This window comes from Amphiprion ocellaris, chromosome 4 (assembly GCF_022539595.1).
Source record: "Amphiprion ocellaris isolate individual 3 ecotype Okinawa chromosome 4, ASM2253959v1, whole genome shotgun sequence".
Taxonomy (NCBI): Eukaryota; Metazoa; Chordata; class Actinopteri; family Pomacentridae; genus Amphiprion; species Amphiprion ocellaris.
In genome coordinates, this window is record NC_072769.1 from 1,166,099 (window position 1) to 1,191,720 (window position 25,622).

Genomic DNA, 25,622 nt, shown 5'->3' on the forward strand with positions numbered 1-25,622 from the left:
ATGAGGCCTTGTTTCTCTGATTGCTCTCTCACAGTTCCAATGAATATTCAGTGGGCTCGGAGAAAAGGGCTCGCTGGAGCCCAAGAGAGAAGGAGTGCAAAGAGAAAATGTGCCTGGTAACTCACATTCACTGAAACACAGACACACACATGTACACACACATGTACACACACACACACACACACACACACACACACACACACACACACACACACACACACACACACACACACACACACACACACACACACACACACACACACACACACACACACACACACACACACACACACACACACACACACACACACACACACAGCCCTGCAGCAGTGGGAGGAGAGAGCAACAGTGACAAACAGCTTTGGTGCTACAAAGGTGGCAGGAAATCTATCAAATGGGACAATAAAATTGCAATTGAGTTTCTTTAGCTTTTTTTATAGCAGATGCATGTATCTTGGTGGCTAGCACCCGCTGCAACTATCCGATTCACCGGCGGGTCCCTGCGCTGTGGGTGCATTTGTGTGTATTTGTGTGTATATCTCACATCTTACACTGGTTTATTTACACACATGGTACGTGTAAAATTCTGTTGGATGGTATTGTAGCTGCAGTCAAGAAGAAACAGCATTAATCTCGTACAATTACAGGAAAAAGGCAATAACAGCCTGTGGTGAACAAAGAACATTTTCTGCCCCAAAAGAGACTAGACATTAGTTATGTTGCAAAATGAGACAGCAACACACCATGGTGTTAATTCTACATGTTATTTTTACAACAGCCAAAATCTCCGCATACAGTTGCACTGTCACAGTCTAAGAAAATAATATATTCTGTTGTAAATATTTAAACAATGATGCAATGACAGTACACTACAGTAAAGTGTGCGGCAGACATGTTACAGTTTCACTATCACTGCAATATAACAGATTTAGCAGATTTTTCTTCTTGCATTTTACATCAAATACTGTCCAGAGTAGATAATTTGCCCTGGCTTTTATATGTGCATTTCATTTTCAGTGCAACTGGAAGATAGTTCTGCAGCATACAGAGGTGTGGAGATCTCTGGAGTTCAGAACATCCTGCATACAATACACAGCGTCCTGCTAATTGCTGCCGTCATACTGCCAGTCTCCCAGGCAGTCTTTCTGTGCCCCCTATTGGACGCCAGGGCTCACAGCACCTCACCTTACAGTGAAGCGTCTCATGTCACAAGCACTTCTTTAACTCAACTTTCAGTCTGCCAGGATTAAAAACCCCCCAGACCACAATCTGACACCAGCCTCAATTACTTCACTGCTCTGGAACAGAGTAGTGTAATGCGATATCAACACTGAATTTCTAAAGCACTATTTTGAATTCAGTTTTTGGAAATAAGAAGTGCCAGAAGTTTATTTTTATCAGTGCAACGTGAAAGAGAGAGACTCCATACATAAATAAAGAGAGGAAGGGCTGAAGGGATTCATTGCAATTGGTTTACACTGCAACGAGCTTTTAAATTCTAATCACTATATAGCTTCCATAGTTTAATCTGATGGGCACTGAGAAGCAGAGCTCAATTACTATGCAAGCCTGTGCTGCAAGTTAGAGAGTTAGACGATACTGCTCTCTAATTTTTTAAACTAAACATATGGGTGACAGAGCTGATGGTTTTGACTGAATATCGCTGTCTGTTTGGCTGGAATAAAACTGAGGAGGAGGGTTACAGTTACAGTTGTGTAGTGAACATTTAGGCCGACAATCCTGCTGCAAAATGGGAGTGTGTATGCTGCAGAGATGAAGAGTGTGTGAGGTTAAAAGGAAGAGAAACTGAGACTGAATGCAAAAAAATGCAATGAAAAGAGAAACGGATAAAGAAGATTCACACAGAAAGAAAAAACAAATCTGTGTTTAACCCGTGTGTGTGTGTGTGTGTGTGTGTGTGTGTGTGTGTGTGTGTGGATATAATGAGCGCTCTGACCTTGGAGTGGGTGATGGACAGGGTGTCCACCCAGACGCGCCAGCCGCCCCACTCATATTTGATGGCGTGGTAGAGCAGGATGCGGAAGATGGCGTACACCATCTCTGTGATTTTCTGCTCCTCGTTGTTTCGCGGGTTGATGAAGCACAGCGAGAGCATCCACTCCTGCCACACCGAGCACTGCAGCAGGCTCCTGGAACAACAAAGTGCTGTGAGAAGGTGCTGCTGCGCTGCGAGTGTGAATCCCGCCGGCATGTAAACACTGCGTGGACTGCTGTGTGATGTGCTTCTCTATCCTACGAAGTGGTCGAATTCTTACCTGCGGTTCTCTCGACTGTTGTTGAACAGTTTGATCATGTCTGACAGAAAGACCCTGCGCACCTCCATGCTCTCGGCGGATGGGGGGGAGTTCTTCAGGACAGCAGCTATTACCTTCAGAATCTCTGGAACAGAAAAACACACATTCTGTTTACAGTCTGAGATGAAAAAATGTTTATAGAGTTGAAAAAAAAAATGAAGATATCAGGGCCAGAAAATATTACAACACCATGTCTGGTTTGTTCATTTTGTAATACAATACATTACAGCAGACTGCATTTTCAAGGCTTACAAACCAAAAGCTGAATTTGGAATTTTCCAGCGTTTCTGTTTGGATATAAAACGTCTTGGGGAAGCGGAAGGGGAAACTGCACAAATCAACAACTGTATCACACATTGGTCTCAACATGTGCAAATCATTGTGTCACAATCTATCTGATCTCCCGGCTATACACACCTGAAAATCTGCCCCTGTGGTAAGAAAAACAGAACAGAGGAGGACAGAAAGTCCGCACCATTGATCTTTATCATACTGTAATGGTTTTGGTATTGTTTCAAACAAGAGAGCCCGAGTCGCAGGCCCTTCTGGAAGGCTTGGCTTCAGTTAAACCAACGAGACTGACTGTTTAGATGAATTATCTAGACAATGTCAGTGTCCATTTGCTCTGAGTAGAGAGACGGTAGGGCTTGGATTTCACTTGTCTCTTCAGACCTTGGCGCAAACCGATGCCCCTTTGCCCCGGCAGACAGTTGTGTTGTTTCTACGCCTTAGTCACTCAAATTATGAGTCGCTGAACCTTTACCGCCAGAAAATTACCCCAGCATGTACCGGGAATGAGGATGGAGGGATGGCGTATTCTCGTCTTTTTTCCATTTGCTCTTGGTTCTTTTCCCTTGAGTTAATTTGAAGGAAACGGTACTTCCTCGGTTTGTTTGATTGGCTCTGACGTTACTAAAGACTGCAATCAGGGGGCCATTTTGGGAGTTTGTCGCAGATTAAATCAAGAGAATACACGGCAAAGGAGAAACAGACCACCGCTCTGTGTTCCACAGAATGCGCTCACATGCACAAACCCATACAGGGTTTCTATGATATATACCGCCTGTCTGGGATGGTTGGGTAGGAGAGTTTTTAACACAATAAAGGCTTAAGATAATCAATGTGTGACTGAAGCAAGACCTTGTCAGATTAAGGCTGGTTGGAAGTAAACCTTGGTTGTGATTATACCAAGTGCTTGGATTTCAAACTGATTAAAGCTGTTTTTTCTACGTGTGTGCATAAAAGTGCATGCGTATGTGTGGAAGGAAGCAGCAGTATGAAAAGAGCGTGGGATGTTTTCTTTTCTTAGTTGAAATGAATACTTAAGATTTCAACACATGAAAAGATTTTGTGAGCTGACGTGAAATTGGAGGTAAGTAACAGTCTGAAAATATAGAATGGGAACACTGATCAAAGCCACCATTTCAGCTTGTTACTTTGCTGCGTATAAAAAATGAGCATTTGCTGGTAGAAAAAAAATAAAGGAAAATATACAGACTGTAGTTTGAAAGTGTGGGAGTAAAGAGTGATATATGATAATGATACAGAGCAATGCATGCGCATACAGATGCTTGTGTGTGTATATTTAAATGTATTGCTTGCTTTTTCTGACAGGACATAAATAAGCATGTAATAATAGCAGCAATAACAGCAAAGTAATAATAGTAAGCAATGATCTAATAGTTATATATTAGCATCTCTGCAACTGGTTGAATTATAGCACACATACAAAATAGTAATAAGTCTGATTGTAAAGTACACAGTACACTTTACTCTCCAAAAAACAAATATATTTTAAGTATTATTTTTAAATAATTTGATTTTAAAAATGCTTTTAAAATATATAAAATCACTTAAATATAATCAATTAATTGATTGAATTATGTACACAAACAAAACATTTTTAACAAACTGAAGCATAATTAAAATTTCACTACATTTATCACTCCTTATATGTGTGTATATTTGTCACACAAAATGTTTGCACCATCCTCGTGTTAAGTTTACATCTGAGCCTCAGTAGTATGAAAACACGCTCTGGCTGCAGAATTTATGTGCTTCATTTGTTTGACGGTCTATAGCGATCGCACGGTTCCACGGGGAATATCCTCCTGCAGTATGGAGCTGGAGGTATGCAGAGGGTACGCTGCAGGCGGATGATTTAGGACAGCAGTGTGGCGCAGAGAAGGCACTTACGTGGGTTGAGAATCTTCACAGTGGAGTCGGGGTCCGGATGCTGTTTATGGATCACTTGGGTGAAGACCTGCTCTGTGAGAATCTACCGGGGGACAGAGAGGGGATTCGAGTCATAAATGTCTGCATAAGTCTTAATAATAACAGAGAAACAAAACACAGGGCTGTGTGTGTGTGTGTTTCACGATCGCATTTCTGAAAAATTGTCAAATGAAGTTTCTGTAGGTGGCTGGCCGAGTTATTATTTTGTGTGAGTCATTAAATCTTCACATGAAGTAGAAGCATTTGACAAAGATTCGATAAGGCCCAAACACACACACAGTATATGCAATAAAATAAACAGTCCTGTGCAGTTTAACAAACGGGGTTAATATTGAGTGTCATTATTGTCTATGAAGATCACTTCAATCCTGTAGGCATTAGCCTGGAGTGTGAACTTAGGCAGACTGACCTCAAAGAGCACATTGTAGGTTGTCATGGTGAACTGGGCCGAGTGGAGCATCAGGCGTTCAGTGAGCAGAGAGAAGAGGCCGTGACTCAGCATGACCTCAGCTTTCCTCCTGATAACAAAGTTAAAAGGTCAGTAAACATTGGTATTCACTTAAACTATTGCTGGATCACAAAACAATGCATTTCATTTTTTAAACTGGAAAATTATTTCCAAAAGTAGCTTCATAGGAAACAATTCAACAACCATACGTGCAATTTTTATTTCAAAAGTTAGACTGATTTGTGTTAAAAAGGACTAGTGTAAAATTAGAGAAATTGAAAGGGCAAACTCTGGAGTTTTTGGTTAAAACCATTGAGCTCAAGGTCACATTTGACGTGAAGGAAATGTAAAAGAGAATCCCTGCCGACTGAGTAACAGCAGTTCTTCATTGGAAGTTCTTTGTAGCTTTCATCTCTGATCATTCATCAGCTCCAATTTTCGCTTTGTAGCTCAGCCACAAAAACTGTGAACTATTTGCAGATAGTTTAACAAGCATTCTCGCATCTGGACCACAAGACTTAATAACGGTTGCCAAGAACGGAATAGAGTTGTTACTTGAACTCGCACATTAGCGCAGAGCGAACACTCATCAACCTTAGCAAGTATTCATACCCAAAACAGCAACACTGAGACAAAATACAGTCATACAGTTATTTTTGTTCTTTTGCTTGTTGGTTTATTTAGTTATTATTAAGTTCTTTTAGATTATTTTGACAGTGAGGCCTGCAGCGAGATAAACAAAGTTAACAGGAACCATTTCGAAACAGTTTTTTAAATTTAGCCATGTAATTAGGTTCTTCTGTGTGCTGCAATATTCTACAGCTGTTTTGTAACCAATATTATAGAACATGTAACTTTCTTTTATAAAATTTAAGAACTGCATAAAACTGTGAAAAATATGAGCAACTCTAAGGAAATTTGGAGGGAAGAAAGCCGAATTCTCTCCTTTTTTGAATGATTTTTCTTTCTTTGATCGAAAAATAGACTCTGCTGAGGACGTGGAGAAAGAGCGAAAAGGGATGATATGTATTAAAGATCCAACTAACCAGAAGTCATACCAGCAACTCTGCTGTTCAGGAAACTGTAGCTCGTGGTATCATCAAAGGTATCAAAATGCCGCACCGATCGCTTTCAATTATTTCATCACTTATGTAAAACTCAGTGTCTCTATTTACATTTACAGCTGTGATACACACCGAACAAAATTCAAGTTTTTACAACTACATCTTCTATCGTTTGAGAAAAACCTGACGAGGATTTTAGCTACTTACTTTGGTGACAAGTGTTTCAGAAAGTAGCCCATGACTTTCAGAGCCTGGACTCTTATTCCCTCACTTTTTGAAGCCAAAAGTTTATAAATCACACTGTGGGGGGAAAAAAGGAGAATGATAATAAATTTTTTTAAAAACATGAAAAAAAAATAATTTCGACTTTCAAAATAGAATTTGATAATCTCTTAAATTAACCAAATAACAGTTAGCAGGTATATTTTCCAGAATTTAATGTGTTGCAAATACACTATAGTTCAAAAGTCTGGGGTCACTTAGAAATGCCCTTATTTTTGAAAGAAAATCTTTTTTTTTTTCAATGAAGATGACATTAAATTAATCAGAAATCCAGTCTAGACATTGTTAATGTGGTAAATGACAATTGTAGCTGGAAACAGCTGATTTTTAATGGAATATCTCCATAGAGGTACAGAGGAACATTTCCAGCAACCATCAATCCTGTGTTCCAATACTACATTGTGTTAGCTAATGGTGTTGAAAGGCTCATTGATGATTAGAAAACCCTTGTGTAGTTATGTTAGCACATGAATAAAAGTGTGAGTTTTCATGGAAAACGTGAAATTACCTGGGTGACCCCAAATTTTTGAACAGTAGTGTACTTCATAATTAGCTTCAAATTTGACCAACTTTATTATGATGAAAAGCAGAAGCAAACACATCAGCAATTAAAATGTTGATTTTTACCGAATCCCATTTCGCTGGTCAAAGGCCTGCACCATGGATCCAGGATGTTCAGACATCAGAGCGACCAACAACTGCAGCACATCCATGAGGTTGTCATCCTGTCCAACAAGAAGGAAGAGAATTAAAGTTATTGCCGTACGGAAGTAAGGCAGTGTAAAGTTTTCAAAACAACACCTTTAATAAGAAATTACAAGTTTATAGTTAACCGTCTATTGAAATTAAATATGAAAGCAAATACACATAGTCAGTGATTGATATTTCTACTCCTGCAGTGTACAGTGGTAGAAAAAAGTTTTCTGACACCCCATACATTTGCATATATATTGCATTAAGAATCACTCTTACGTGGATTCTTCAAGTGCAATTTCTTTTAGTACAATCACAGCCATAATACTAAACAAATCCTTAAAAAGCCATTAAAAACTTAAAACTGATTGGTTCTACAAAAATAAGAAATTTTGAGTATTGGGTCATTTTGGTAGAATTTAGTTTTGTTAGCTTTTCTTGTAAACAATAAACAAAAAAAATCATTTGTATTTGTTTGTGTCTGTCTGATGCAGCCACACCTTTTGAAACACAAAAAAGATTTTTCCACAAATATTTCATGATAATATTTGCGATTGTGTAAAATTTTAAGTGTCTGAAAACTTTCTTCCTCCACTGTATAGTAGTGACTAGCAGCAGTTATACACAAATACATCAAATACATCAGAATTAAACAAATACAATGTTATCTGTAAAATGAAAGGCTGCTACATGATGGTGGTTTTCCAGGCAGTGTTACTGATTGATCTGAATGATTCGTTTGCTACGCATCACTCCACTGTAAACAAACCCATTTCTGAGCTGGAGAGTTGGAAAAACAACAAGGAACAGTAATGCTGCCTTTATCAACAGGAACTGTTTGCTCTTGCTGTGCCTATCAGATGGTGGTGAGACCAAGTACAGGAGAGTGGTATTATGTTGCCATCTGGTGGCGAGGCCTTTCTTTGCTGTGAAACGGCTTCGTGAGCAGCATGCCTACCTCGTGCATGGTAAGGAGGTAGTTGAGGATACTCTGTAGCTCATCTTCCTTTACTCCGTGATCCTGCAATATAATTGCACAGATCATTTCAATAATGTGTTGTTCTCTACATCAAAACAAGGTCTGAAGATGAGGTGCAACCAATTACAACATTGTCAACATGACAAAATGTTAGTCTGGGCTTGATTTTAAGAAACTACTTCAAACAAAGTGGTTATATTAATAAAAACCGGTAGAAATATATAGCTATATATCTCAATCTTATCAGTTTCTACCTAATAGTCAACTAAATGAAAATATGAGGATATTTCTGCATATCTGTTTATTAATTCTGGGTTTGAGTTTACAAAACTACTTCAAATAATATGGTTATACTGCTAAAACAGGTGGGGATATATAGCAATATATATCTGACATTGATCAGTTTCTACCAAAAGGTCAACAAAAGGAAAAGATCAGGATATTTCTGCATAATATCTGTTAATTCTGGGTTTTATTTTAAGAACCTACGTCAACTAAAGCGGTTATATTGATAAAAGCAGGTGGGTGGAGATATATAGCATTATATATCTGACATCAGTTTCTACATAAAAGTCAGCAAAGGGAAAAGATGAGAATATTTCTACATATTTGTTCATTAATTGTGGGTTTAAGTTCAAGAAACTACTTCAACTAAAGAGGTTATATTGATAAAAATTGGTAGAGATATATAGCATTATATATACACTACTGTTCAAAAGTCTGGGGACACTTAGAAAAATCCTTATTTTTGAAAGAAAAGCGTTTTTTTCCAATGACGATAACAGAAAAATTAATCAGAAATCCAGTCTAGACATAGTTAGTTAATGTGGTAAATGACTATTGTAGCTGGAAACAGCTGATTTTTAATAGAATATCTCCATAGGGTTACAGAGGAACATTTCCAGCAACCATCACTCCTGTGTTCTAATGCTACATTGTGTTAGCTAATGGTGTTGAAAGGCTGATTGATGATTAGAAAACCCTTGTGCAGTTATGTTAGCACATGAATAAAAGTGTGAGTTTTCATGGAAAACATGAAATTGCATAGGTGACCCCAAAACTTTTGAACGGTTGAGTATATACAGTGGCATGAAAAAGTATCTGAACCCTTTGGAATTTTTCACATTTCTGCATAAAATCACCATCAAATGTGATCTGATCTTTGTCAAAATCACACAAATGAAAAAAACAGTGTCTGCTTTAACTGAAACGACCCAAACATTTACAGGTTTTCATATTTTTAATGAGGAAAACATGCAAACAATGACAGAAGGAGGAGGAATAAGTAACTGAACCTTCGCATTTATTATCTGGTTGCCCCTCCTTTGGCAGCAATAACTTCAACCAGACGTTTCCTGTAGTTGCAGAGCAGTCTGGCACATCGATCAGGATCAATCTTGGACCATTCGTCTTTACAAAACTGCTGCAGTTCAGTCAGATTCCTGGGATGTCTGGCATGAATCGCTCTGTTGAGGTCATGCCACAGCATCTCAATGGGGTTCAAGTCAGGACTTTGACTTGGCCACTCCAGAATGTGTATTTTATTCTTCTGAAACCATTCTGAAGTTGATTTACTTCTGTGTTTTGGGTCATTGTCCTGTTGCAGCATCCATCCTCTTTTTAGCTTCAACTGTCTGACAGACAGCCTCAGCTTTTCCTGCAAAACATCCTGATAAACTTTTGAATTCATTTTTCCATTAATGATTGCAAGTTGTCCAGGCCCTGAGGCAGTAAAACAGCCAAACCATGATGCTCTCTCCACCATGCTTCACGGTGGGGATGAGGTGTTGATGAGCTGTTCCATTTTTCCTCCATACATGACGTGTGTTCCTCCCAAACAATTCAACTTTCCTTTCATCAGTCCACAAAATATTTTGCTAGAAGTTCTGTGGAGTGTCCACGCGCCTTTTTGCGAACATTAAACATGCAGCAATGTTTTTTTAGACAGCAGTGGCTTCCTCCGTGGAGTCCTCCCATGAACACCATTCTTGGCCAGTGTTTTACATATTGTCGATGTATGCACAGAGATACTGGACTGTGCCAGTGATTTCTGTGAGTCTTTAGCAGACACTCTAGGGTTCTTTTTTACCTCTCTGAGCATTCTGTGCTGAACTCTTGTTGTCATTTTTGGTGGATGGCCACTCCTTGGGAGAGAAGCAACAGTGCCAAAGATAGATAAGTCCTTTAAACTCTCTCCATTTGTAGACAGTTTCTCTAACTGTGGATTGATGAACATCCAGACTTTTAGAGATGGTTTTGTAACCTTTCCCAGCTTTATACAAATCAACAATTCTTGGTCGCAGGTCTTCAGAGAGCTCTTTTGAGCGAGCCATGGTGCACATCAGACAATGCTTCTCATCAAGACACAATTCTTACCAGGTGTGTGTTTTATCACTATAAAGGGCAGCTTTAAGCCACTCCTCAGTGATTGGACACACCCCTGACTTAAATTATTTGGTAAAAAATTGGTATTAATTGCTCTCAAAGTCTCCTTAGGCAGAAGGTTCAGTTACTTATTCCTCCCCCTTCTGTCATTGTTTGCATGTTATCCTCATTAAAAATATGAAAACCTATAAATGTTTGGGTGGTTTTAGTTAAAGCAGACACTGTTTTTTCATCTGTGTGATTTTAACAAAGATCAGATCACATTTGATGGTGATTTTATGCAGAAATGTGAGAAATTCCAAAGGGTTCAGATACTTTTTCATGCCACTGTATCTCCCAAATTTATCAGTTTCTACCTAAAAGTCAACAAAAGGAAAAGATGAGGATATTTCTGCATAATATCTGTTAATTCTGGGATTGATTTTAAGAAACTACTTCAAATAAAGTGGTAAATAAAAACAGGTAGAAATACATAGCATTATATATCTAGGATTTATCCGTTTGTATGTAAAAGTCAACAAAAGGAAAAGATGAGAACATCCACTAATTTAAGTGTTTGATTGCATTTTCACACTTGCTAGTTTCAATAAAGAGTTAAAGAAATCGAGTGTCCCCATGCGTCATTAACTGCACAGCATATTATTTACCAACAGACAGATGCAATGATGAGTTAAGTCTTTAATCACCCAGCTGATATCTAAGGAGAACCACGGGTTCTGCAAGAGTTAACGATGCTTACCTTCATAATGAGCTGCTTCACAAACAGCAGCAGAAAGGCTCTCAAGGACAGTATCTCCTTGTGGTTTGGCCTTGGACCATCTGAAAACCCAGATAGCATGTAATAACTGTTGAATGTGGTAGGAAACTACAAGGTGATCTCTTTCACTCGTAGAAATTAAGTTTTGCATCCGATTTGTCACTTCATGGACTTTCAGTGAGGGAATACGAGTGCAGAATGTGTTTTGTATGTGAGAATTCATATTTTTGAGAAAATGCAGGTGACACTACACTTACAAGCATATCCTGTATACAATTTTCAAAGGAGTGTAAGAAAAGAAATAGGAACACCTGCACCACATTACACAGTATAAACAACATATTTTTCCATTCTGTGCAGTCTCACCGATGCCTTTGGGAATGACTCCACTGCGGTCCTGAGGGTTGATAACCCAGTAGTAGTACTTTAGTGTATGCATGACCTGCAGCACGGTGCCCACCCTGCGAATGGCATTGTAGATGGTCACTGTGCTGATGAACTCCGTCGCCAGGTAGGTGTAGAGCGTCAGCTGCACCTGAAAGGTTAAAGGAAACTTGGGCTCAAGTGCAGTTTGAGTGGAATAATCCAATTTTAGTTTGTCCTAGCTTTCCATTCCTTTGAGGAGAAAGTGGATGCTTCTAAGTCCCTCAGGGTTTAGGCAAGACATTCTCATTTAAATAGCAATCACTGAGTCACAGGTGAAGGAATAACTTTGACCTCCACGTTGAACTCTCAAACACTGAAAATAAAATCTAGGGCAAGAGCACACAGAGGAAGAGTACTCTACATAAGGGTGCACATCTATAAGCAGCAGATGTAAACAGAACACACAAATCTATTCCTTCTACAAGTGAAAAGTCAGTTCTTCCTTTTTATACATTTAACCAAATGCAAACTTAAGGTGTAGGTGGGTAGTCCTGTTACCTTGGCAGGGGCATGGATCCAGATGGCAGGGTTGAACAGAATGTGGTCACACAGCTGTTTGAGCAGCAAGATGCCATTCTGCAAGTTGCTAAGGTATCTTGAAAAGGCCAGTGCAATGTCCAAGACGGGCCGCGTCACATGCACCTTGGAAGACTGGAGGCACAGAGGTCCATCATTGGAGGTGAAAAAAATCCATAGAAAGGTAATAATAAAAAAAAAAGTTGCAACATGAGAAGGGGAGGGAAAGGACACATGCAGAGAAAAATGAGGAGGAGCTCCTCTTCTGCCTAACAAGCACTCAAACCAGCTGTGACCTCCAAATACAGTCAAGGGAAAACAGTCTGTCTCATATTATGTGTTGCTGTGTGTCTACGTCAGTGTATTTGCAACGGAAGAGAATCACAATCGGCCTTATTGCTGTGCTGGGGTCACTATGAGTGTAGCTACCGCTACGGGAAGATAGCTCTCTCGTGTATTTCTCTGCCAGCTGAGCCAATTTGTGTTTGTCTCACCTTCTCCAAAGTGTAGCCAATGACGAGAAAGCCTTTGCAGGCCAGGACTTGCTCTTGCATAGCCACAGAGTTCTTCAAGAGCTCCATCACAAAGGACAGCAAAGTGCAGCTAGGAGTCACACAAACAGTGACAAAGAGGGAGAGAGAGAGTGCAAGTTAGACAGTGACAATAATCTATGTAAGCTGCTGACAAAGCCCTGACTGTCAAGGGCATATCCTACATGAAATGTGATTGAATGAGGGTGTTGTGTCCTCATTGTGCTGCGAGAACAGATTCTAGTTAGCATCACCTCGAGGGTAGCAAATACAATCATACTGCGATTTAGAAGTAAAAAATGACATCTGATGTTTGGAACATTTTTTTTTAGCTTTCTATAATGCTAATTTAGATTAGCATAGCAAAGAAGTTTTAGTTTATCATTAATATCTAACAAATTATTTACAGCAATCCAAGGGAAAAAGGTGAAACTTAAAGCAAATGATGCCTAAAACACATTCAAATGTTCATATTTACAGCATTTCATTTGTGAAGTGGCTTATAATATCTAGTACAAAACTGGAAATCAAATATTATTCAGGTCAATATATAATTGTGGGACGTATTGTAACATAGTTGGCAGGTATCGTAGTTGACATTTTTGCTTTTTTCAGGCCAAAATCAACATTTCTTTTGTTCTAACCAAACGCCACATGGCATTTTTAGAGAAAGATTCTTCCAAATAGTATTTGTACAATTGAGTAAAATTGAAATTGAAAGTAATTTATAAAATATTGTAGTAAACCCTTTGACATGCAATAAATCCACACTTGACTCACACACTACTTTCTAATAAATAAGTCAGAAAGCCTTGGAGTCTTGCCAGTCTTTTCTTCAGGAGGAAATGACATCATGTGGAGCAGGTCATGTGATCTGGAATTAACACACTTCCTTCAGAGGTGTTTTTGGAATGGGGAACTTAGTTGAAAGTGATTTCTGGGACACAGATACAACTTGTTATTTTCCATCTAAAACTTGATATATTGCCAAAAAAGAAAAATATGTCATGATTATTTCAACTTAATAAAAAGAAAACAACCAAAACTATTTCTGAATCAGCTCATTTTATTATTGTTTAGCTAATTAGAAGGTGGTTGTTATTAAATTCAGACAGTTATTTAGTTGACCTTTTAGTGATATCCAGTGTTTTTTTTAATAAGTGATTGCTTCCATAATAAATAATAATGGAATTTGGAAAGACATGATCATAACGAACATAAAAACATTTTTTTTTTTTTTTTTTTAAAAATAAAAATGTATGCAAGATTTATCCCACTGACTTCAAAAGTCCCTCAATTATATATTGACCCATTCAGTTGTTACAGCTTAAAATGTGTGTATATTCTCAGGGCAGAAGTGGCAACATTTCTACAGTTGCAGCAACAGCAGCTTTGCTACCCCCAAGCAAAAAATTGTTGAACGTGCAGCCCTAGTATTACACAACATGTCTTAAACACACTCACAATGGCGTAAAGATACAAGGCAAACGTCTTTTGATTGCTCAGTGTACTAGTATTGTGTATGTGTGTGTTACCAGACAGAGGTGTCCAGCTCGTGGCTGGAAGGCTGGCAGTAATCCAGCTGTGCAAACAGAGAGAAGAGGACCTGCACACCGCCGATAGAGTGTATGCCACTCTGGACTGAGTGAGTAACCACAGCCTTCACGTCCTGCAGAAGCACACAGACATATGTAGGCCCAATTTAACATGCATATGGGTCACGCAGATGTTTGCTCAGAGAATAACATGGATGTGACATAATTTACTGCTATGTATTGGCATATTTGAGGGCAACTGCACAGTCAAAAGAGAACAAAATGCTCATATTTTATCATATTACCACATCATGTACAAATTATAATCACCCTATGAATCCTTGACTGTTGTGAGTGCTAAACGTAAATTAGGGTTTTTCAATTGTTATATTTTTGTAGCTTTCCTAATAATTTCAAGTTGCTTAGTGCACAATAATTCCAGATGAGAAAAGCAAATTGTTCCATATTTTTCTTTTGTTGACGAGCACCTGAAAATGTTGAAACTTTGGCAAAGCTCGTATACTGCTTAGTATTCTGCTGAACCTGTTTATTTGTGTTCTTTGACACCAGAAGCGGCTTCAAAAATCCTTTCCAGCTCTATAAGACTGGCTTTATTCAGCATGGCATACAAAAGCTGAAAATATATAGTAGGTCACATATTCATTCATATTTCACAGGGAGTGGGTGCGCTTGTGTTGTGGAGGGAGTGTATGTTTGTGTGGCACCAAAATCCTCCCCCACAAAAGAAACAAAGCATGTTCTTTGATGAGAGGCCATGAGAGAACACTCAATTAGTGCTTGAGAGAAGAAAACTCGACGTGAGTGAAGAAACTACTCTGTGTGTGTGGTGTATGTTCTGGTGTTGTTGTGTACATGTTTGTATGATGTGAAATGCATGTATTGGTAAGAAGCATATGGACATTTTCTGCAAAGTTAACCACCACCTCCTCCCAAAAAGAAAAATGCACAACTCTACTTGGATGTAGTTACAAACTCAATCTCATGGAGAAAGCCAATTTTATAATTAGAGCACCAGCGTGGCATTTTTCAGCAGCTGCAGCGGACTGGCTGGCTCGACACATTTGCAACTCTGCCCTAATGAGGCTATTAAAATGAAAAGATGCCAACTGGGCCACTTTCATTATCGCACGCCAAGAAAGAAAGAGTAAAGAGCGTTACATACGGAACAGGGGGAGGGAAGGAGCAGGTGTACAGGTGGTGAATGAATTTGCGGTGACATTGCTTTAATGTCATTGCAACATGGTGACTTTAGGTTAAAGTAAAATAATGGGAATCTGAGCTGCGCCAACCCCAACTCCAAGGGGAACGGCTCTCGTATGCTAGCCATGCTAAACACCACACTGAGGGAACAATTACCTGCAGCATGAGTGCATGGGGTGAGTGGACGAAAATGGAGGCGTTGTCCTTGGGGGAGGACTCAAGGCAGAGCTGGGCATCTGTGGCTCGAGGGTTGTAAGTGAAGGCAATGCTAGAAGACAGCTTGCCATCGTACAGTAAGGTCTTATGATGCTCGGCAAACAGCAAGTCGCTTTCAGCCTTGTACTTGAATGTACCCTGGGCAAGGAGACAGAAAATGAGGAGGAGGGGAGGAGAAGATTTAGTGAATGATATCATCCAACAGTCATGGAATAAAGAAATAAATAAAAACATAGCAACCAGTATCTATTTTTTTGTATTTACTAAGCATCTTGTTAAATAACTAAAGGCTCAAGGATCAGACAGTAGCCAAGATTATGCCATAACTAAGACTAATGGTTTCGCATGGAAACATGCTGCATCCAACGATTATCAGTTTAATTAATATTTTTGCTTCATTGTTGATGTTTAAAACGAATAATAACAGCAGAGCTTGTAGGGTTGCATTTTATACAACATTCACCAACTTTCTTGGTTGCCGTTTACTGCTTATGGCATTCAGCTGTTAAACAAAGAGTCCAAATAATTTAAACACAGAACACTATTTACTTTATTGACTTCACAAGATGATTAGCATTTCTTATAAGCAACTACAGCAAGTGTGTCTCCAAGATATTACAACTGAAAATCGCAAGAAATTTCTGCTCATTTATAATGATTAAAGTTATTTACTGTGATAAAACATTTTGAACCAATTGTTACACATTTATATTCAATGGAAATCTTGCATAGATATCTCAGGTTTTGTGCTTTCCAACCTGGTAGCCCGGACCCAGCTGATAGATGGCTAGGATCTGAGCAGCGCTGAGAGCTTCTCCAAACAGGTAAACTGCCCCCATCTGTCCACAGAACACACGGTTGGCGTCTGCCGTCTCAGACGATCCCAGGAAACACTTGTCAAACGTCTGCAGCAGGAGGATGCAGGGAGGGAGGTAAAGAGGAAAAACAGGAGGGTGACAAAAAGGTATAAAGTGAGGAAGGAATTAAAGAATGAAGACAGGAAGGATGGATAAACAAGACCAAAAATAGCAAGAAAGAAGAGAGGGGTGAGGCACATTTGTGTTAACAGAAGTTATAAATGGCAAAAGACAGCCTCAAACTATGAGCATACTAATAATGTTCCTTCGTCCTCTGGTCTTGGTCAGTGAGGCAAAAGCATGAGTGTTGAGAATGATGAGACCACGTCTCAACCAAGAAGCTAATTTGCTTTTTGACACATCCAGGGGACTATACGCCGCAGTGGAAACATTTTCGTTTCAAACGAAATTTGACTGAACATCTTATCTCAGCATGACAGAAAGCAATCCTGTGGACTGTGACAGAGTTCGTACGGTGATGTGTCAATGCACACGGCGTGTATTTAGTCATTTTCCACTATACTTTCAAGCTAAAATATGGATGCTTCACCTCCAAGCCGTCTGAGAACATCAAATGAGATCAGATGTGTCTGAAAGAAACGGAAGCATGACTGTAATATTTGTTTTTTTGTAATGAAATTAATATTTGACAGGAAATCTGTTGATCTGTTGATGTGTATGAACTCATGTGGAATTATAACCACAGATGTTAGCGGTTTCCAAATAGACACAGAACAAACTCATCAACAGAAATGGCCAATTTAAAGACGTCGTACAGCATTTTGTGAAATACAAATAGTTGACACCACTCTAAATTTGAAATTAAAGCCTGCAGGCTAGACTGGAATTACATAGCCCGGCTTTGAACGGCAACAAAATCCACTTACCAGCATTTCTAAACCTCAGTAACTAACCTGTTATATGTCCATTTAGTCATTGTAAAACCAAACTGTAAATGATTCACGGAGCAAACATTTTTGGCTGAGCACATCGACATCCTTGCAGAGTCAGGCTAGCAGTCATGCCCCGTTTCCAGCCATTATTATAGCTCCGCTGACCTGCTGCTGACTTTGGCTTCTTAGTTACAGTTATCAGAGTGGTGTGAATTTTCTAATCCAACTCTTTGCAAGAAAAGCAAAGAAATGTCCCAAAGTCTCAGATGATTCAATAATCCATGAGGATTTGTGCAGATATAAAATATTACAGGAACTTATGGCAGCACCCACTGCTGGCGTATGTCAAAGATGATTTGCTAACAGCACAGAGTGTTCTTGCATTGTTGCTACTCACGTCGCTGGTGTTGACAAACCAGGCGATGTCTCCAAAAGAAGCCAGTTCTCCGTTCACATAGCAGCTAATTTCACTGTTTTTCCAGCGGTTGTAGATGTGAACAAGAGTCACCATGTACCACTGCAACAACAACAACAAAAAAAATGCACACACTGAAGAACTTTATTCATGTAGTTGAAAACTGTTTGGCTGACTATCAACCACACACAGCATGATATCAATAAGTCAGCATCCAGTGAGACTCTTTGTGCCTACTTGTTAGCATAATTCCATCACATTTCAGGACTTACTCCCCTCAAGCTACAATCGTACTTACTTATGTTTCTAGTGTTCGCCTCAGCTTTACAAGCAGTGAAATAATAATAGGTTATTACGGTTTCTTCCAGACATGAAAGAACAGGTATTAAAAATGGAGTGTAAAATCAACGAAAATAAGGTTTTTTTTGATACTTCGTGAGGTCTGTTAAGGTAACGTGGTGAATTCATGCCCGGGGCAAAGAAAGAAATTCAAATTGTCCACAGGCACAGGTTCTCTCAAGAGTGAAATGTGTTCAGCGTTGTGCGGTGCCTGGAAGGGACTGAGAGTATTGGATAATGCTTCACTCCCATCGTCCTCCTTCCTCTGTCTTCTAGTTTTGTGCCTCCCCAGAGTCAACTGAGATGTGACAGCTCATTCTCACAGCAAGGTCTAAATGTGTTATGTGCGCACGTGTTTGTTTGTGTGTGTGATTGATTATTTTTATGCTGCCATGTGATTACTGTGATCTAATTATAAGGATTTCTATTTTTCCTGTGAATGCATGATTATTTGGTTTGTCTGTGTTACAAAACTGTGTACTCTGTTTCATTTTTTGGTTCCTTTCATACCTTCTGTGGTTTGAAGTCGTACTTTACACAGTGCTGGAATCCTTTCCCCTTCGATTTTAATGAGGTCACTATCAAACAGCCTCCCACAAAGTGTGCAGAGTAACCCATGCCTTTACTTGTGCGGAAACTGAAAAGAAATGAAGGGAAAACACAAAAAGTGCAACTTTACTTTCTGAACGAAGCTGCACATTTTTATGCCGTTTGCATTTAAGGGCTGCATGGGTTATAGTGTCTGATAAATACAAACACTTAAAAGAATTTCAACATGACTAAGACAGCAAACAACAATTTCTCAACTTCATAGACTTTCCCGTCATTGCGGGTGCCCCAGCGAGGTGGGGCTCCTCCATGTGATTTAGTGAATTAATCTCTTTTTAAAAGGGCACCGGGCCGAAGAGCAGCTTTTAACACGGATTCCCTCAAGCAGCTCTTTGCCTGCCCGGCATGGTTATCATTCTCACAAACAGATCCCAGCTGAGTAAAATAGTTTTTGGCAGAAGTTAATTATTGGTTGAAAATAAGATGATTGGAGAGCTTGTTTTATTTGCTCCTCAGAGGGGAAGCAAAGGATGAAGCAACAGGAAAAAAATGGAGGGAGAAGCACAATCATTTTTCATCTGAGAGGCCGGAGACTGCAGTTTTTTTCAGTAGAGTGATACAGTAGGTTTCAAATACATTATCTTGAGGCTGTTATCAGTTTCAACCACAACAAAAACGTCCCTTGTTTAGCACCACCTTTCATGCACTACTTTCATGCACTACTTTCCGGGGCTAAGGTGCCATTTCTGCATTCTATCTGTAGCATGTTCAGATGAAATTTTAACATTAAAATGGCAAACAAAGGGCAAAGGTTTATTCTCACTGACCATAGGACATGATTGAATTATTCCAGTGTTACCTACCAGTACAGATAAGGCTTGTCTTTGTCTACATTGATGTTGTTGAGAGGATCCATGCGGAGCCACGTGTGGAATGTAAATCCATTCTGGTACGGCCATTTCGCTATGGGGGGCAGAGCTATAGCCTGTTGGGGAAAAAATAATGAAGGAAAAAAGCATGATAGTGAGAGTCCTGGAAACTGGTGGAACAAAATGATGCACTGATCCTTATAAAATTAACAAAAACTGTGTGCTAGTACAGTAGGCTGGTCTGAACGTCATGTAATTAGCTCACAAATAAGAAAAACAAATGTCAAACAAACATGGCCTCCCAGAAAAAGTTGGAAAGCCATTGCTATAAATAATATTTCTGTGCTTGTGTTTGTGCTCCCGAGCTTTTCTGTTTTCTTTAGCAGGGCAAGACAGGAGGAAGAAGGCGCATGTACACTCTTCAAAGACGCTGCTGACAAGTACAGACACTACGAGGAGCTCAGACGAGCCAAATCAAATCCAAGCCCACAAGGCAGCATTCTGCATTCATAAATGCATCATCATCATGTCAGTGGAGGGCTAGATATAGAAGCAGGAAACCACAGGTTCACGCTATGTACAAGGTTGGGTGAGACTGGTGCAACAGTGATGTATAAATTTACACCCAGGGTGGGATAAATTCATGTAGGATGCACAATTTATGCAATGAGAAGTTTATTCATCTTTATGCTCCAATTGCTGAATTCCAAACACATTCAATGACTATTGTCTCTTTAGATATTTAATTACTGTTTAGATTTAATTATTGATGATACACTGGTTGCATGAGTAAAACATCCCGAGATGAGTCTAGAGCCAGGGTTAGGGTTAGAAGAGAAATAAATAACAGTGTAGCTGTCAGTATATGCGGTAACGATGCATGCATAAGAAAACCAATGTTTTTGTGAAGTTTCAGTGCAATGAAAGCTAGAACTGGAAAGTGGCATTGAATGCAGAAAGAAATTTTGGCGTCTATATTCAACTAATTCGATTATCGGTAGATAATTAAATGTTTTTCCCCTTTTTTTTCCTCTAACAATGTCACACACTCATAATAATGTTGGCAATATCCTATACAGCAATGTATATTTTATGCTATATGTCCAATGAGAGCACTAAGAGCATGTTTCATAAAAGAAAGCTAAATTCTCTGATTCCAACTTCTTAAATGTAAATATTTTTTGGCTTCTTTCTGGCTATATGAAAGTAAACTGAATATCAACTAACTGATTAATCAGGAAAATAAGCAATAGAGTAATCAAAAAAAGGAAAATGCAATTCTCACAATCAAAACCTATGTAAAATCAAGGAGAAAACAAGCCTGATGAAAAAGAATAGCAGAGGTTCTAAATAAACTAATGTGCAGGCAAGGTACAACCAAAATTATCAATGCCCAATATGAGTGGGCCAAGAGGAGCATAAAAGACCTCAACAAGAGAAATTTATTCAGACACATATCATGCAAAATATAAGATGCTGTTATTATCAAAAAGCATGCTATTAGACACTTGCATCTGTAGATACTTAACACCATTTCAGCAAGAGCTCAAAAGCTTGCAAGCCTTGAGAAGGGTCTGAGTTGTAATAGCAGAAAAGAAAAAAACTAAGAAAAGCTCGTCAACTAGAGAAAAATGACAGTGGACAGCGAATAGATGGCTGAATGGAAAGCAGCTTAGAAAGCTCTTAGTGAGAAAAAGATTCAGAGATCTGAAGTCCTCTCTTTCATCTTAGCATTAGAGTAAATTATTTCTCGATGGTGACAGAAAAGACGACTTTTCAAAAATTTAGGGCGCAGTCAATGTTTCTAAATTGTGGCGGCTCACTATTAAAGTATCAATTCCTTGGACGCAACTTTGCTGATCGTGGAGGCAAAGAATCAAAAGAACAATCCGTTCTTTCTGCTAACTTCTATATTCAAGCCAATCAGTGTATCATGTACATATGCAAGTATTAATACAGTGCTGCGTGGTGTACTCACGGCTGCATTTTTCCCTGGAAAACTGAAGAAGGAGTCGGGGCCATTCCTGTGAGCCATGTACTTCAGCACTGACAAAAGCTTCACCGCATGACGAGGCTGAAGAAAAAACACAAATACACATCTGATAGATCAGGCAGCTGATACAGTACCAGTGTTCAAACAGAAACACAAACACATGACATGTAGTTGTATACTTATGGTTCATAGATGCAGCTTCAGACTATTAAAAGAATGTACAAATGCATGTTCTAAAATTAGCTCCTAAATTTTGACATCTGGAGAGATTATCACAACAGAAGACTTTATTCATGGTCTCAGTGATCACATCATGCAAGAATGGCACACAATGTGTTGCTCTAACAAAGAGAAAATAAGATAAATTATTTTTTGGCTTCTACAGTATTCAAGAAAGTTGCAGTTAATAGTGTTAATTCCCCATCACATAGTTTCCTTTCTGCACCAATTTCTTTCAGCCTCGAGGAATCACTGAAGGCAAGCCCTCAATTACAATTATGTCTAGAGTACAGTCAACAGGATAAAAAGGCGACAATCACCGAGACAACAAAGAAAAGAGTACAGTTAAAAACAATCACATTCAAAAACAGTGTAGTGAAGGATCATGGATTTGAACTGGTCAACAGATATGGCTCCACCAAGTTTTAGCTTTTTTTCTGCAAGACGTTCCATCTATGTGCAGCTGAAAAGCTAAAAGCATTTTTACCACCTGCAGTGTCGGTATGTGGGACTTCAAGTGTTAGCCAACTCCTTGAGGGAGTTGAATGGTTATTTTGGGATGAATGTAACAAGGAAGTGATGTATTGTGGCGTTTTGCCTGTTACGTCCTCTGCTAGTCATGTGGTTGGTAATGGTGTCTGTGTAGTTTCTCATTCATCCAGGTCATGGTTATCCAAAGTTGTTTAAATCAATCCAACTGGACTTTAAGAAGGTTCCTTGAAGACGTTTCACCTCTCATCCAAGAGGCTTCTTCAGTTCTGGTGGTGGTTGATGTTGCCTCAGCTTATAACATCTGTGAGGTGTGGTCAGTGTTATTCACATTCCGACGACCATTGCCAAGGCCCACCTGGCTCCTCAACGATGGTCGTTGGGAGCCAGGGAGTGACAAAGGGGGTCGTTGAAATGCGAGTTTCACCGAGCCCTCGTATGCTAATGGTGTCTGTGTAGTTTCTCATTCATCCAGGTCATGGTTATCCAAAGTTGTTTAAATCAATCCAACTGGACTTTAAGAAGGTTCCTTGAAGACATTTCACCTCTCATCCAAGAGGCTTCTTCAGTTCTGGTGGTGGTTGATGTTGCCTCAGCTTATAACCTCTGTGAGGTGTGGTCAGTGTTATTCACATTCTGACAACCATTGCCAAGGCCCACCTGGCTCCTCAACGATGGTCGTTGGGAGCCAGGGAGTGACACAAAGGGGGTCGTTGAAATGCGAGTTTCACCGAGCCCTCGTATGCTAATGATCCACCTCACCTGAGTCATTCTGCTGAGTAGTTCTTTTGGGGAGTTTTGAAAGGACCTGATTGTAAAAATGTGAAAGATGATGTCGCAGACCACCCCCCCTGTTCAGAGATGGCTTCTCCACTTTGACATGGATGGCTTCTTTCATGCCTCTCTCAAACCATCTGTCCTCCCTGTCCAAAATCTGAACATTGGTGTCCTGAAATGAGTGTCCCTCTTCCTTGAGGTGAAGGAAGACCACCGAGACCTCCCCAAAAGAACTACTCAGCAGAATGACTCAGGTGAGGTGGCTCATTAGCATACGAGGGATCGGTGAAACTCGCATTTCAACGACCCCATTGTCACTCCCCGGCTCCCAACGACCATCGTTGAGGAGCCAGGTGGGCCGTGGCAATGGTCGTCAGAATGTGAATAACACTGACCACACCTCACAGAGGTTATAAGCTGAGGCAACATCAACCACCACCAGAACTGAAGAAGCCTCTTGGATGAGAAGTGAAACGTCTTCAAGGAACCTTCTTAAAGTCCAGTTGGATTGATTTAAACAACTTTGGGTGGTTGGTAATGGACTTTGGAGAGCCTCTGTGTGTTGGGATGGCTTGTGGAGAACATATTGTTTACAGCTGGCTGAAGACCGAGCTCCAGATCCCATCTGGCAGTCATCAGGAGTGATTGGCCTGGAGCTCCAGACCTGCTCTCAGCCCTGGTTCGCCACACCTCCCAACCTATCAGATTGGTCCACCACCACAATTCCTTCTCCCACAAGATCCCAACCATCACCATATCTGTGATGTAAATCTGCAACCAAACTTTCAGTCAGGGCGGCTGGGATTTAGTGTGACCAGATCGTCCCGGTGCCTCTTGTGTCTGTGTGGTCCGTAGGTTCTGTAGCCACTGAGGGGTGGCTAAATGGAAATTCCAGCTTTTGTTACCGTCTGCTATTTCGGTGAGGAGCTACCAGTCTTGGTGAAAACTGTGGCTCCTAGTAGCAGTCCGCTAATTTCAGTGGGAAGCCACTTGTGTCTTGTATGTGTTTTGTAGCCGCTGAGGGGTGGTGATTTGTGTCTTGTGTTTCGTTGAAAATGTGTGTGTTTTGAGGCACCACTTTTATTTAGATAATTATGCACATTTGACACATTTGTATTGTACTAGTTTCTGTTGTTTGTGGTGGGTGTTGCTATTGTGTTTAGGTTTGGCTAAGGAGTTTAGTTGCTTGGTTTTTGTTTAGCTAGTTTAAGAACTCTATTAGCCTTCGTTCGGTTTTATTTGTTTTTTTGATTTAGCAACATCCACCAGCCGTTTTTCCTTGTTTGATCATTTTTATGTTAAATTTGTCACTGAGCAATAAATAGCTTGACCTAAACTAACGACAACTGGTTGTTTTTGTTACATCCAGCTGAGCCTAGCGGTTGGGTCATAACATTGCCAATCAGTGTTTAATAGATAAACAGAAACCAATGCCTGTCTGGCTAGGTGGCCAGACAATTTTTTTAGACAATAAGCAGTGATGAGTAGCTGTCACAGGCAATGAATCTGAGAGCTGAGTGATAAACTGGATCTAAAGTTTTCAGAATGGAAGTAGAGGCATTTCTGCAGATGACATCTCCATAATCTACAACAGACAAGAATGCTGCTTCGATTACTTGCTGTCTGGAAAATGTAGGAAAAGTGGCTATGTGTCTGTCAAAATATCCAATTTTCTGCTGCAGCTTGCAGACTAACGTTTTGATATGAAATTTAAATGTTTTTGGTCCAGATAGATGCCTAGACATTTATATTCGGAGACTACGAATTCCCTGGTCTCTCCCGTCTCCTCGGATATTTACAAAAACAAAATGGCGAGTGGAGCAGCATAAGAGTGACTCGAGAGGTGAAAGTTGGAAGCATAAAATCAACTCGCCCTATTTTCTTGACTGGATTAGTGTCAGTGATCAATGGGTTACTCTCTTTCTCTTCCTCGCTTCATCTGTCATCCCTTCTGTGCCACTGTTTCCGCCTGGATGTATTAACTTATCGTGTGCACATGTGTCATAAATCTTAAGTTCATTGTAGATATTCCCTTATGTAGTAGCTCCACTCAGCTCAGGCTACTTAAAAAAGAAAGTAATACTCTCCAACTGTGTAAATACTAGACTGTTTTGGCTTGCACGGTTTTAATATTAGTAAAAAAAGTGACCTAAATTTAGAATTTGTGTGTTACCTCATGAAACACCTAATATCAATAATGTCGTGCTGCTCTGGATCAAAGACCAGTGTGGAGTAGTCGCCTGGTTTCACATGATTTATCTGGTCTATGTGACGAGGGGCGCTGCTTGTGGGACGGCAGCAGTTGAAGTGTTGCTCGTACATTCCTCATGCGGCTCCCAGACAACCAAGACAGATCACTGTGCTACGACTCCGACTCACCCACTGGCCTCTCTCCCCTTGCAGCTTGCTGAAGAAAAGCTTCAGCTCTTTCACCGTGATGCTGTAGCTGGCGAGCACGCCCAACATGTCCACCAGCAGATCTGCAAGACAAACACGTACACACAGCAGAGGGTGGAGGTTACACGCAGAAACATGTGGGGTGTTTAACACGGCATGTTCAAACCACAAAGACCGACAACTGGGGTAACGCTGCTGCTGTTGCAGCTACAACATCTTTAAA

At 39.9% G+C, this 25,622-nt stretch overlaps 1 protein-coding gene across 9 annotated transcripts in view; it reads right to left on the minus strand.

The window, feature by feature from the left end:
• Window positions 1–25,622, minus strand: part of lrba (LPS responsive beige-like anchor protein) — a 198,375-nt gene that overhangs the window by 144,298 nt on the left and 28,455 nt on the right. For all 9 annotated transcript variants that reach the window (XM_023262251.3, XM_023262258.3, XM_023262253.3 and 6 more), the window contains exons 3-21: window positions 25,382–25,482; window positions 21,503–21,598; window positions 19,519–19,640; window positions 18,617–18,743; window positions 17,750–17,869; window positions 16,361–16,507; window positions 15,543–15,740; window positions 14,166–14,299; window positions 12,595–12,703; window positions 12,083–12,235; window positions 11,525–11,693; window positions 11,141–11,220; window positions 7,996–8,058; window positions 6,972–7,069; window positions 6,270–6,362; window positions 4,960–5,068; window positions 4,512–4,593; window positions 2,277–2,400; window positions 1,958–2,150 (exon numbers count right to left, since the gene is read on the minus strand). In XM_023262251.3, the coding sequence (XP_023118019.2) occupies window positions 1,958–2,150; window positions 2,277–2,400; window positions 4,512–4,593; window positions 4,960–5,068; window positions 6,270–6,362; window positions 6,972–7,069; window positions 7,996–8,058; window positions 11,141–11,220; window positions 11,525–11,693; window positions 12,083–12,235; window positions 12,595–12,703; window positions 14,166–14,299; window positions 15,543–15,740; window positions 16,361–16,507; window positions 17,750–17,869; window positions 18,617–18,743; window positions 19,519–19,640; window positions 21,503–21,598; window positions 25,382–25,482 (2,318 nt within the window). The remainder of the gene's footprint in view (window positions 1–1,957; window positions 2,151–2,276; window positions 2,401–4,511; window positions 4,594–4,959; window positions 5,069–6,269; window positions 6,363–6,971; window positions 7,070–7,995; window positions 8,059–11,140; window positions 11,221–11,524; window positions 11,694–12,082; window positions 12,236–12,594; window positions 12,704–14,165; window positions 14,300–15,542; window positions 15,741–16,360; window positions 16,508–17,749; window positions 17,870–18,616; window positions 18,744–19,518; window positions 19,641–21,502; window positions 21,599–25,381; window positions 25,483–25,622) is intronic.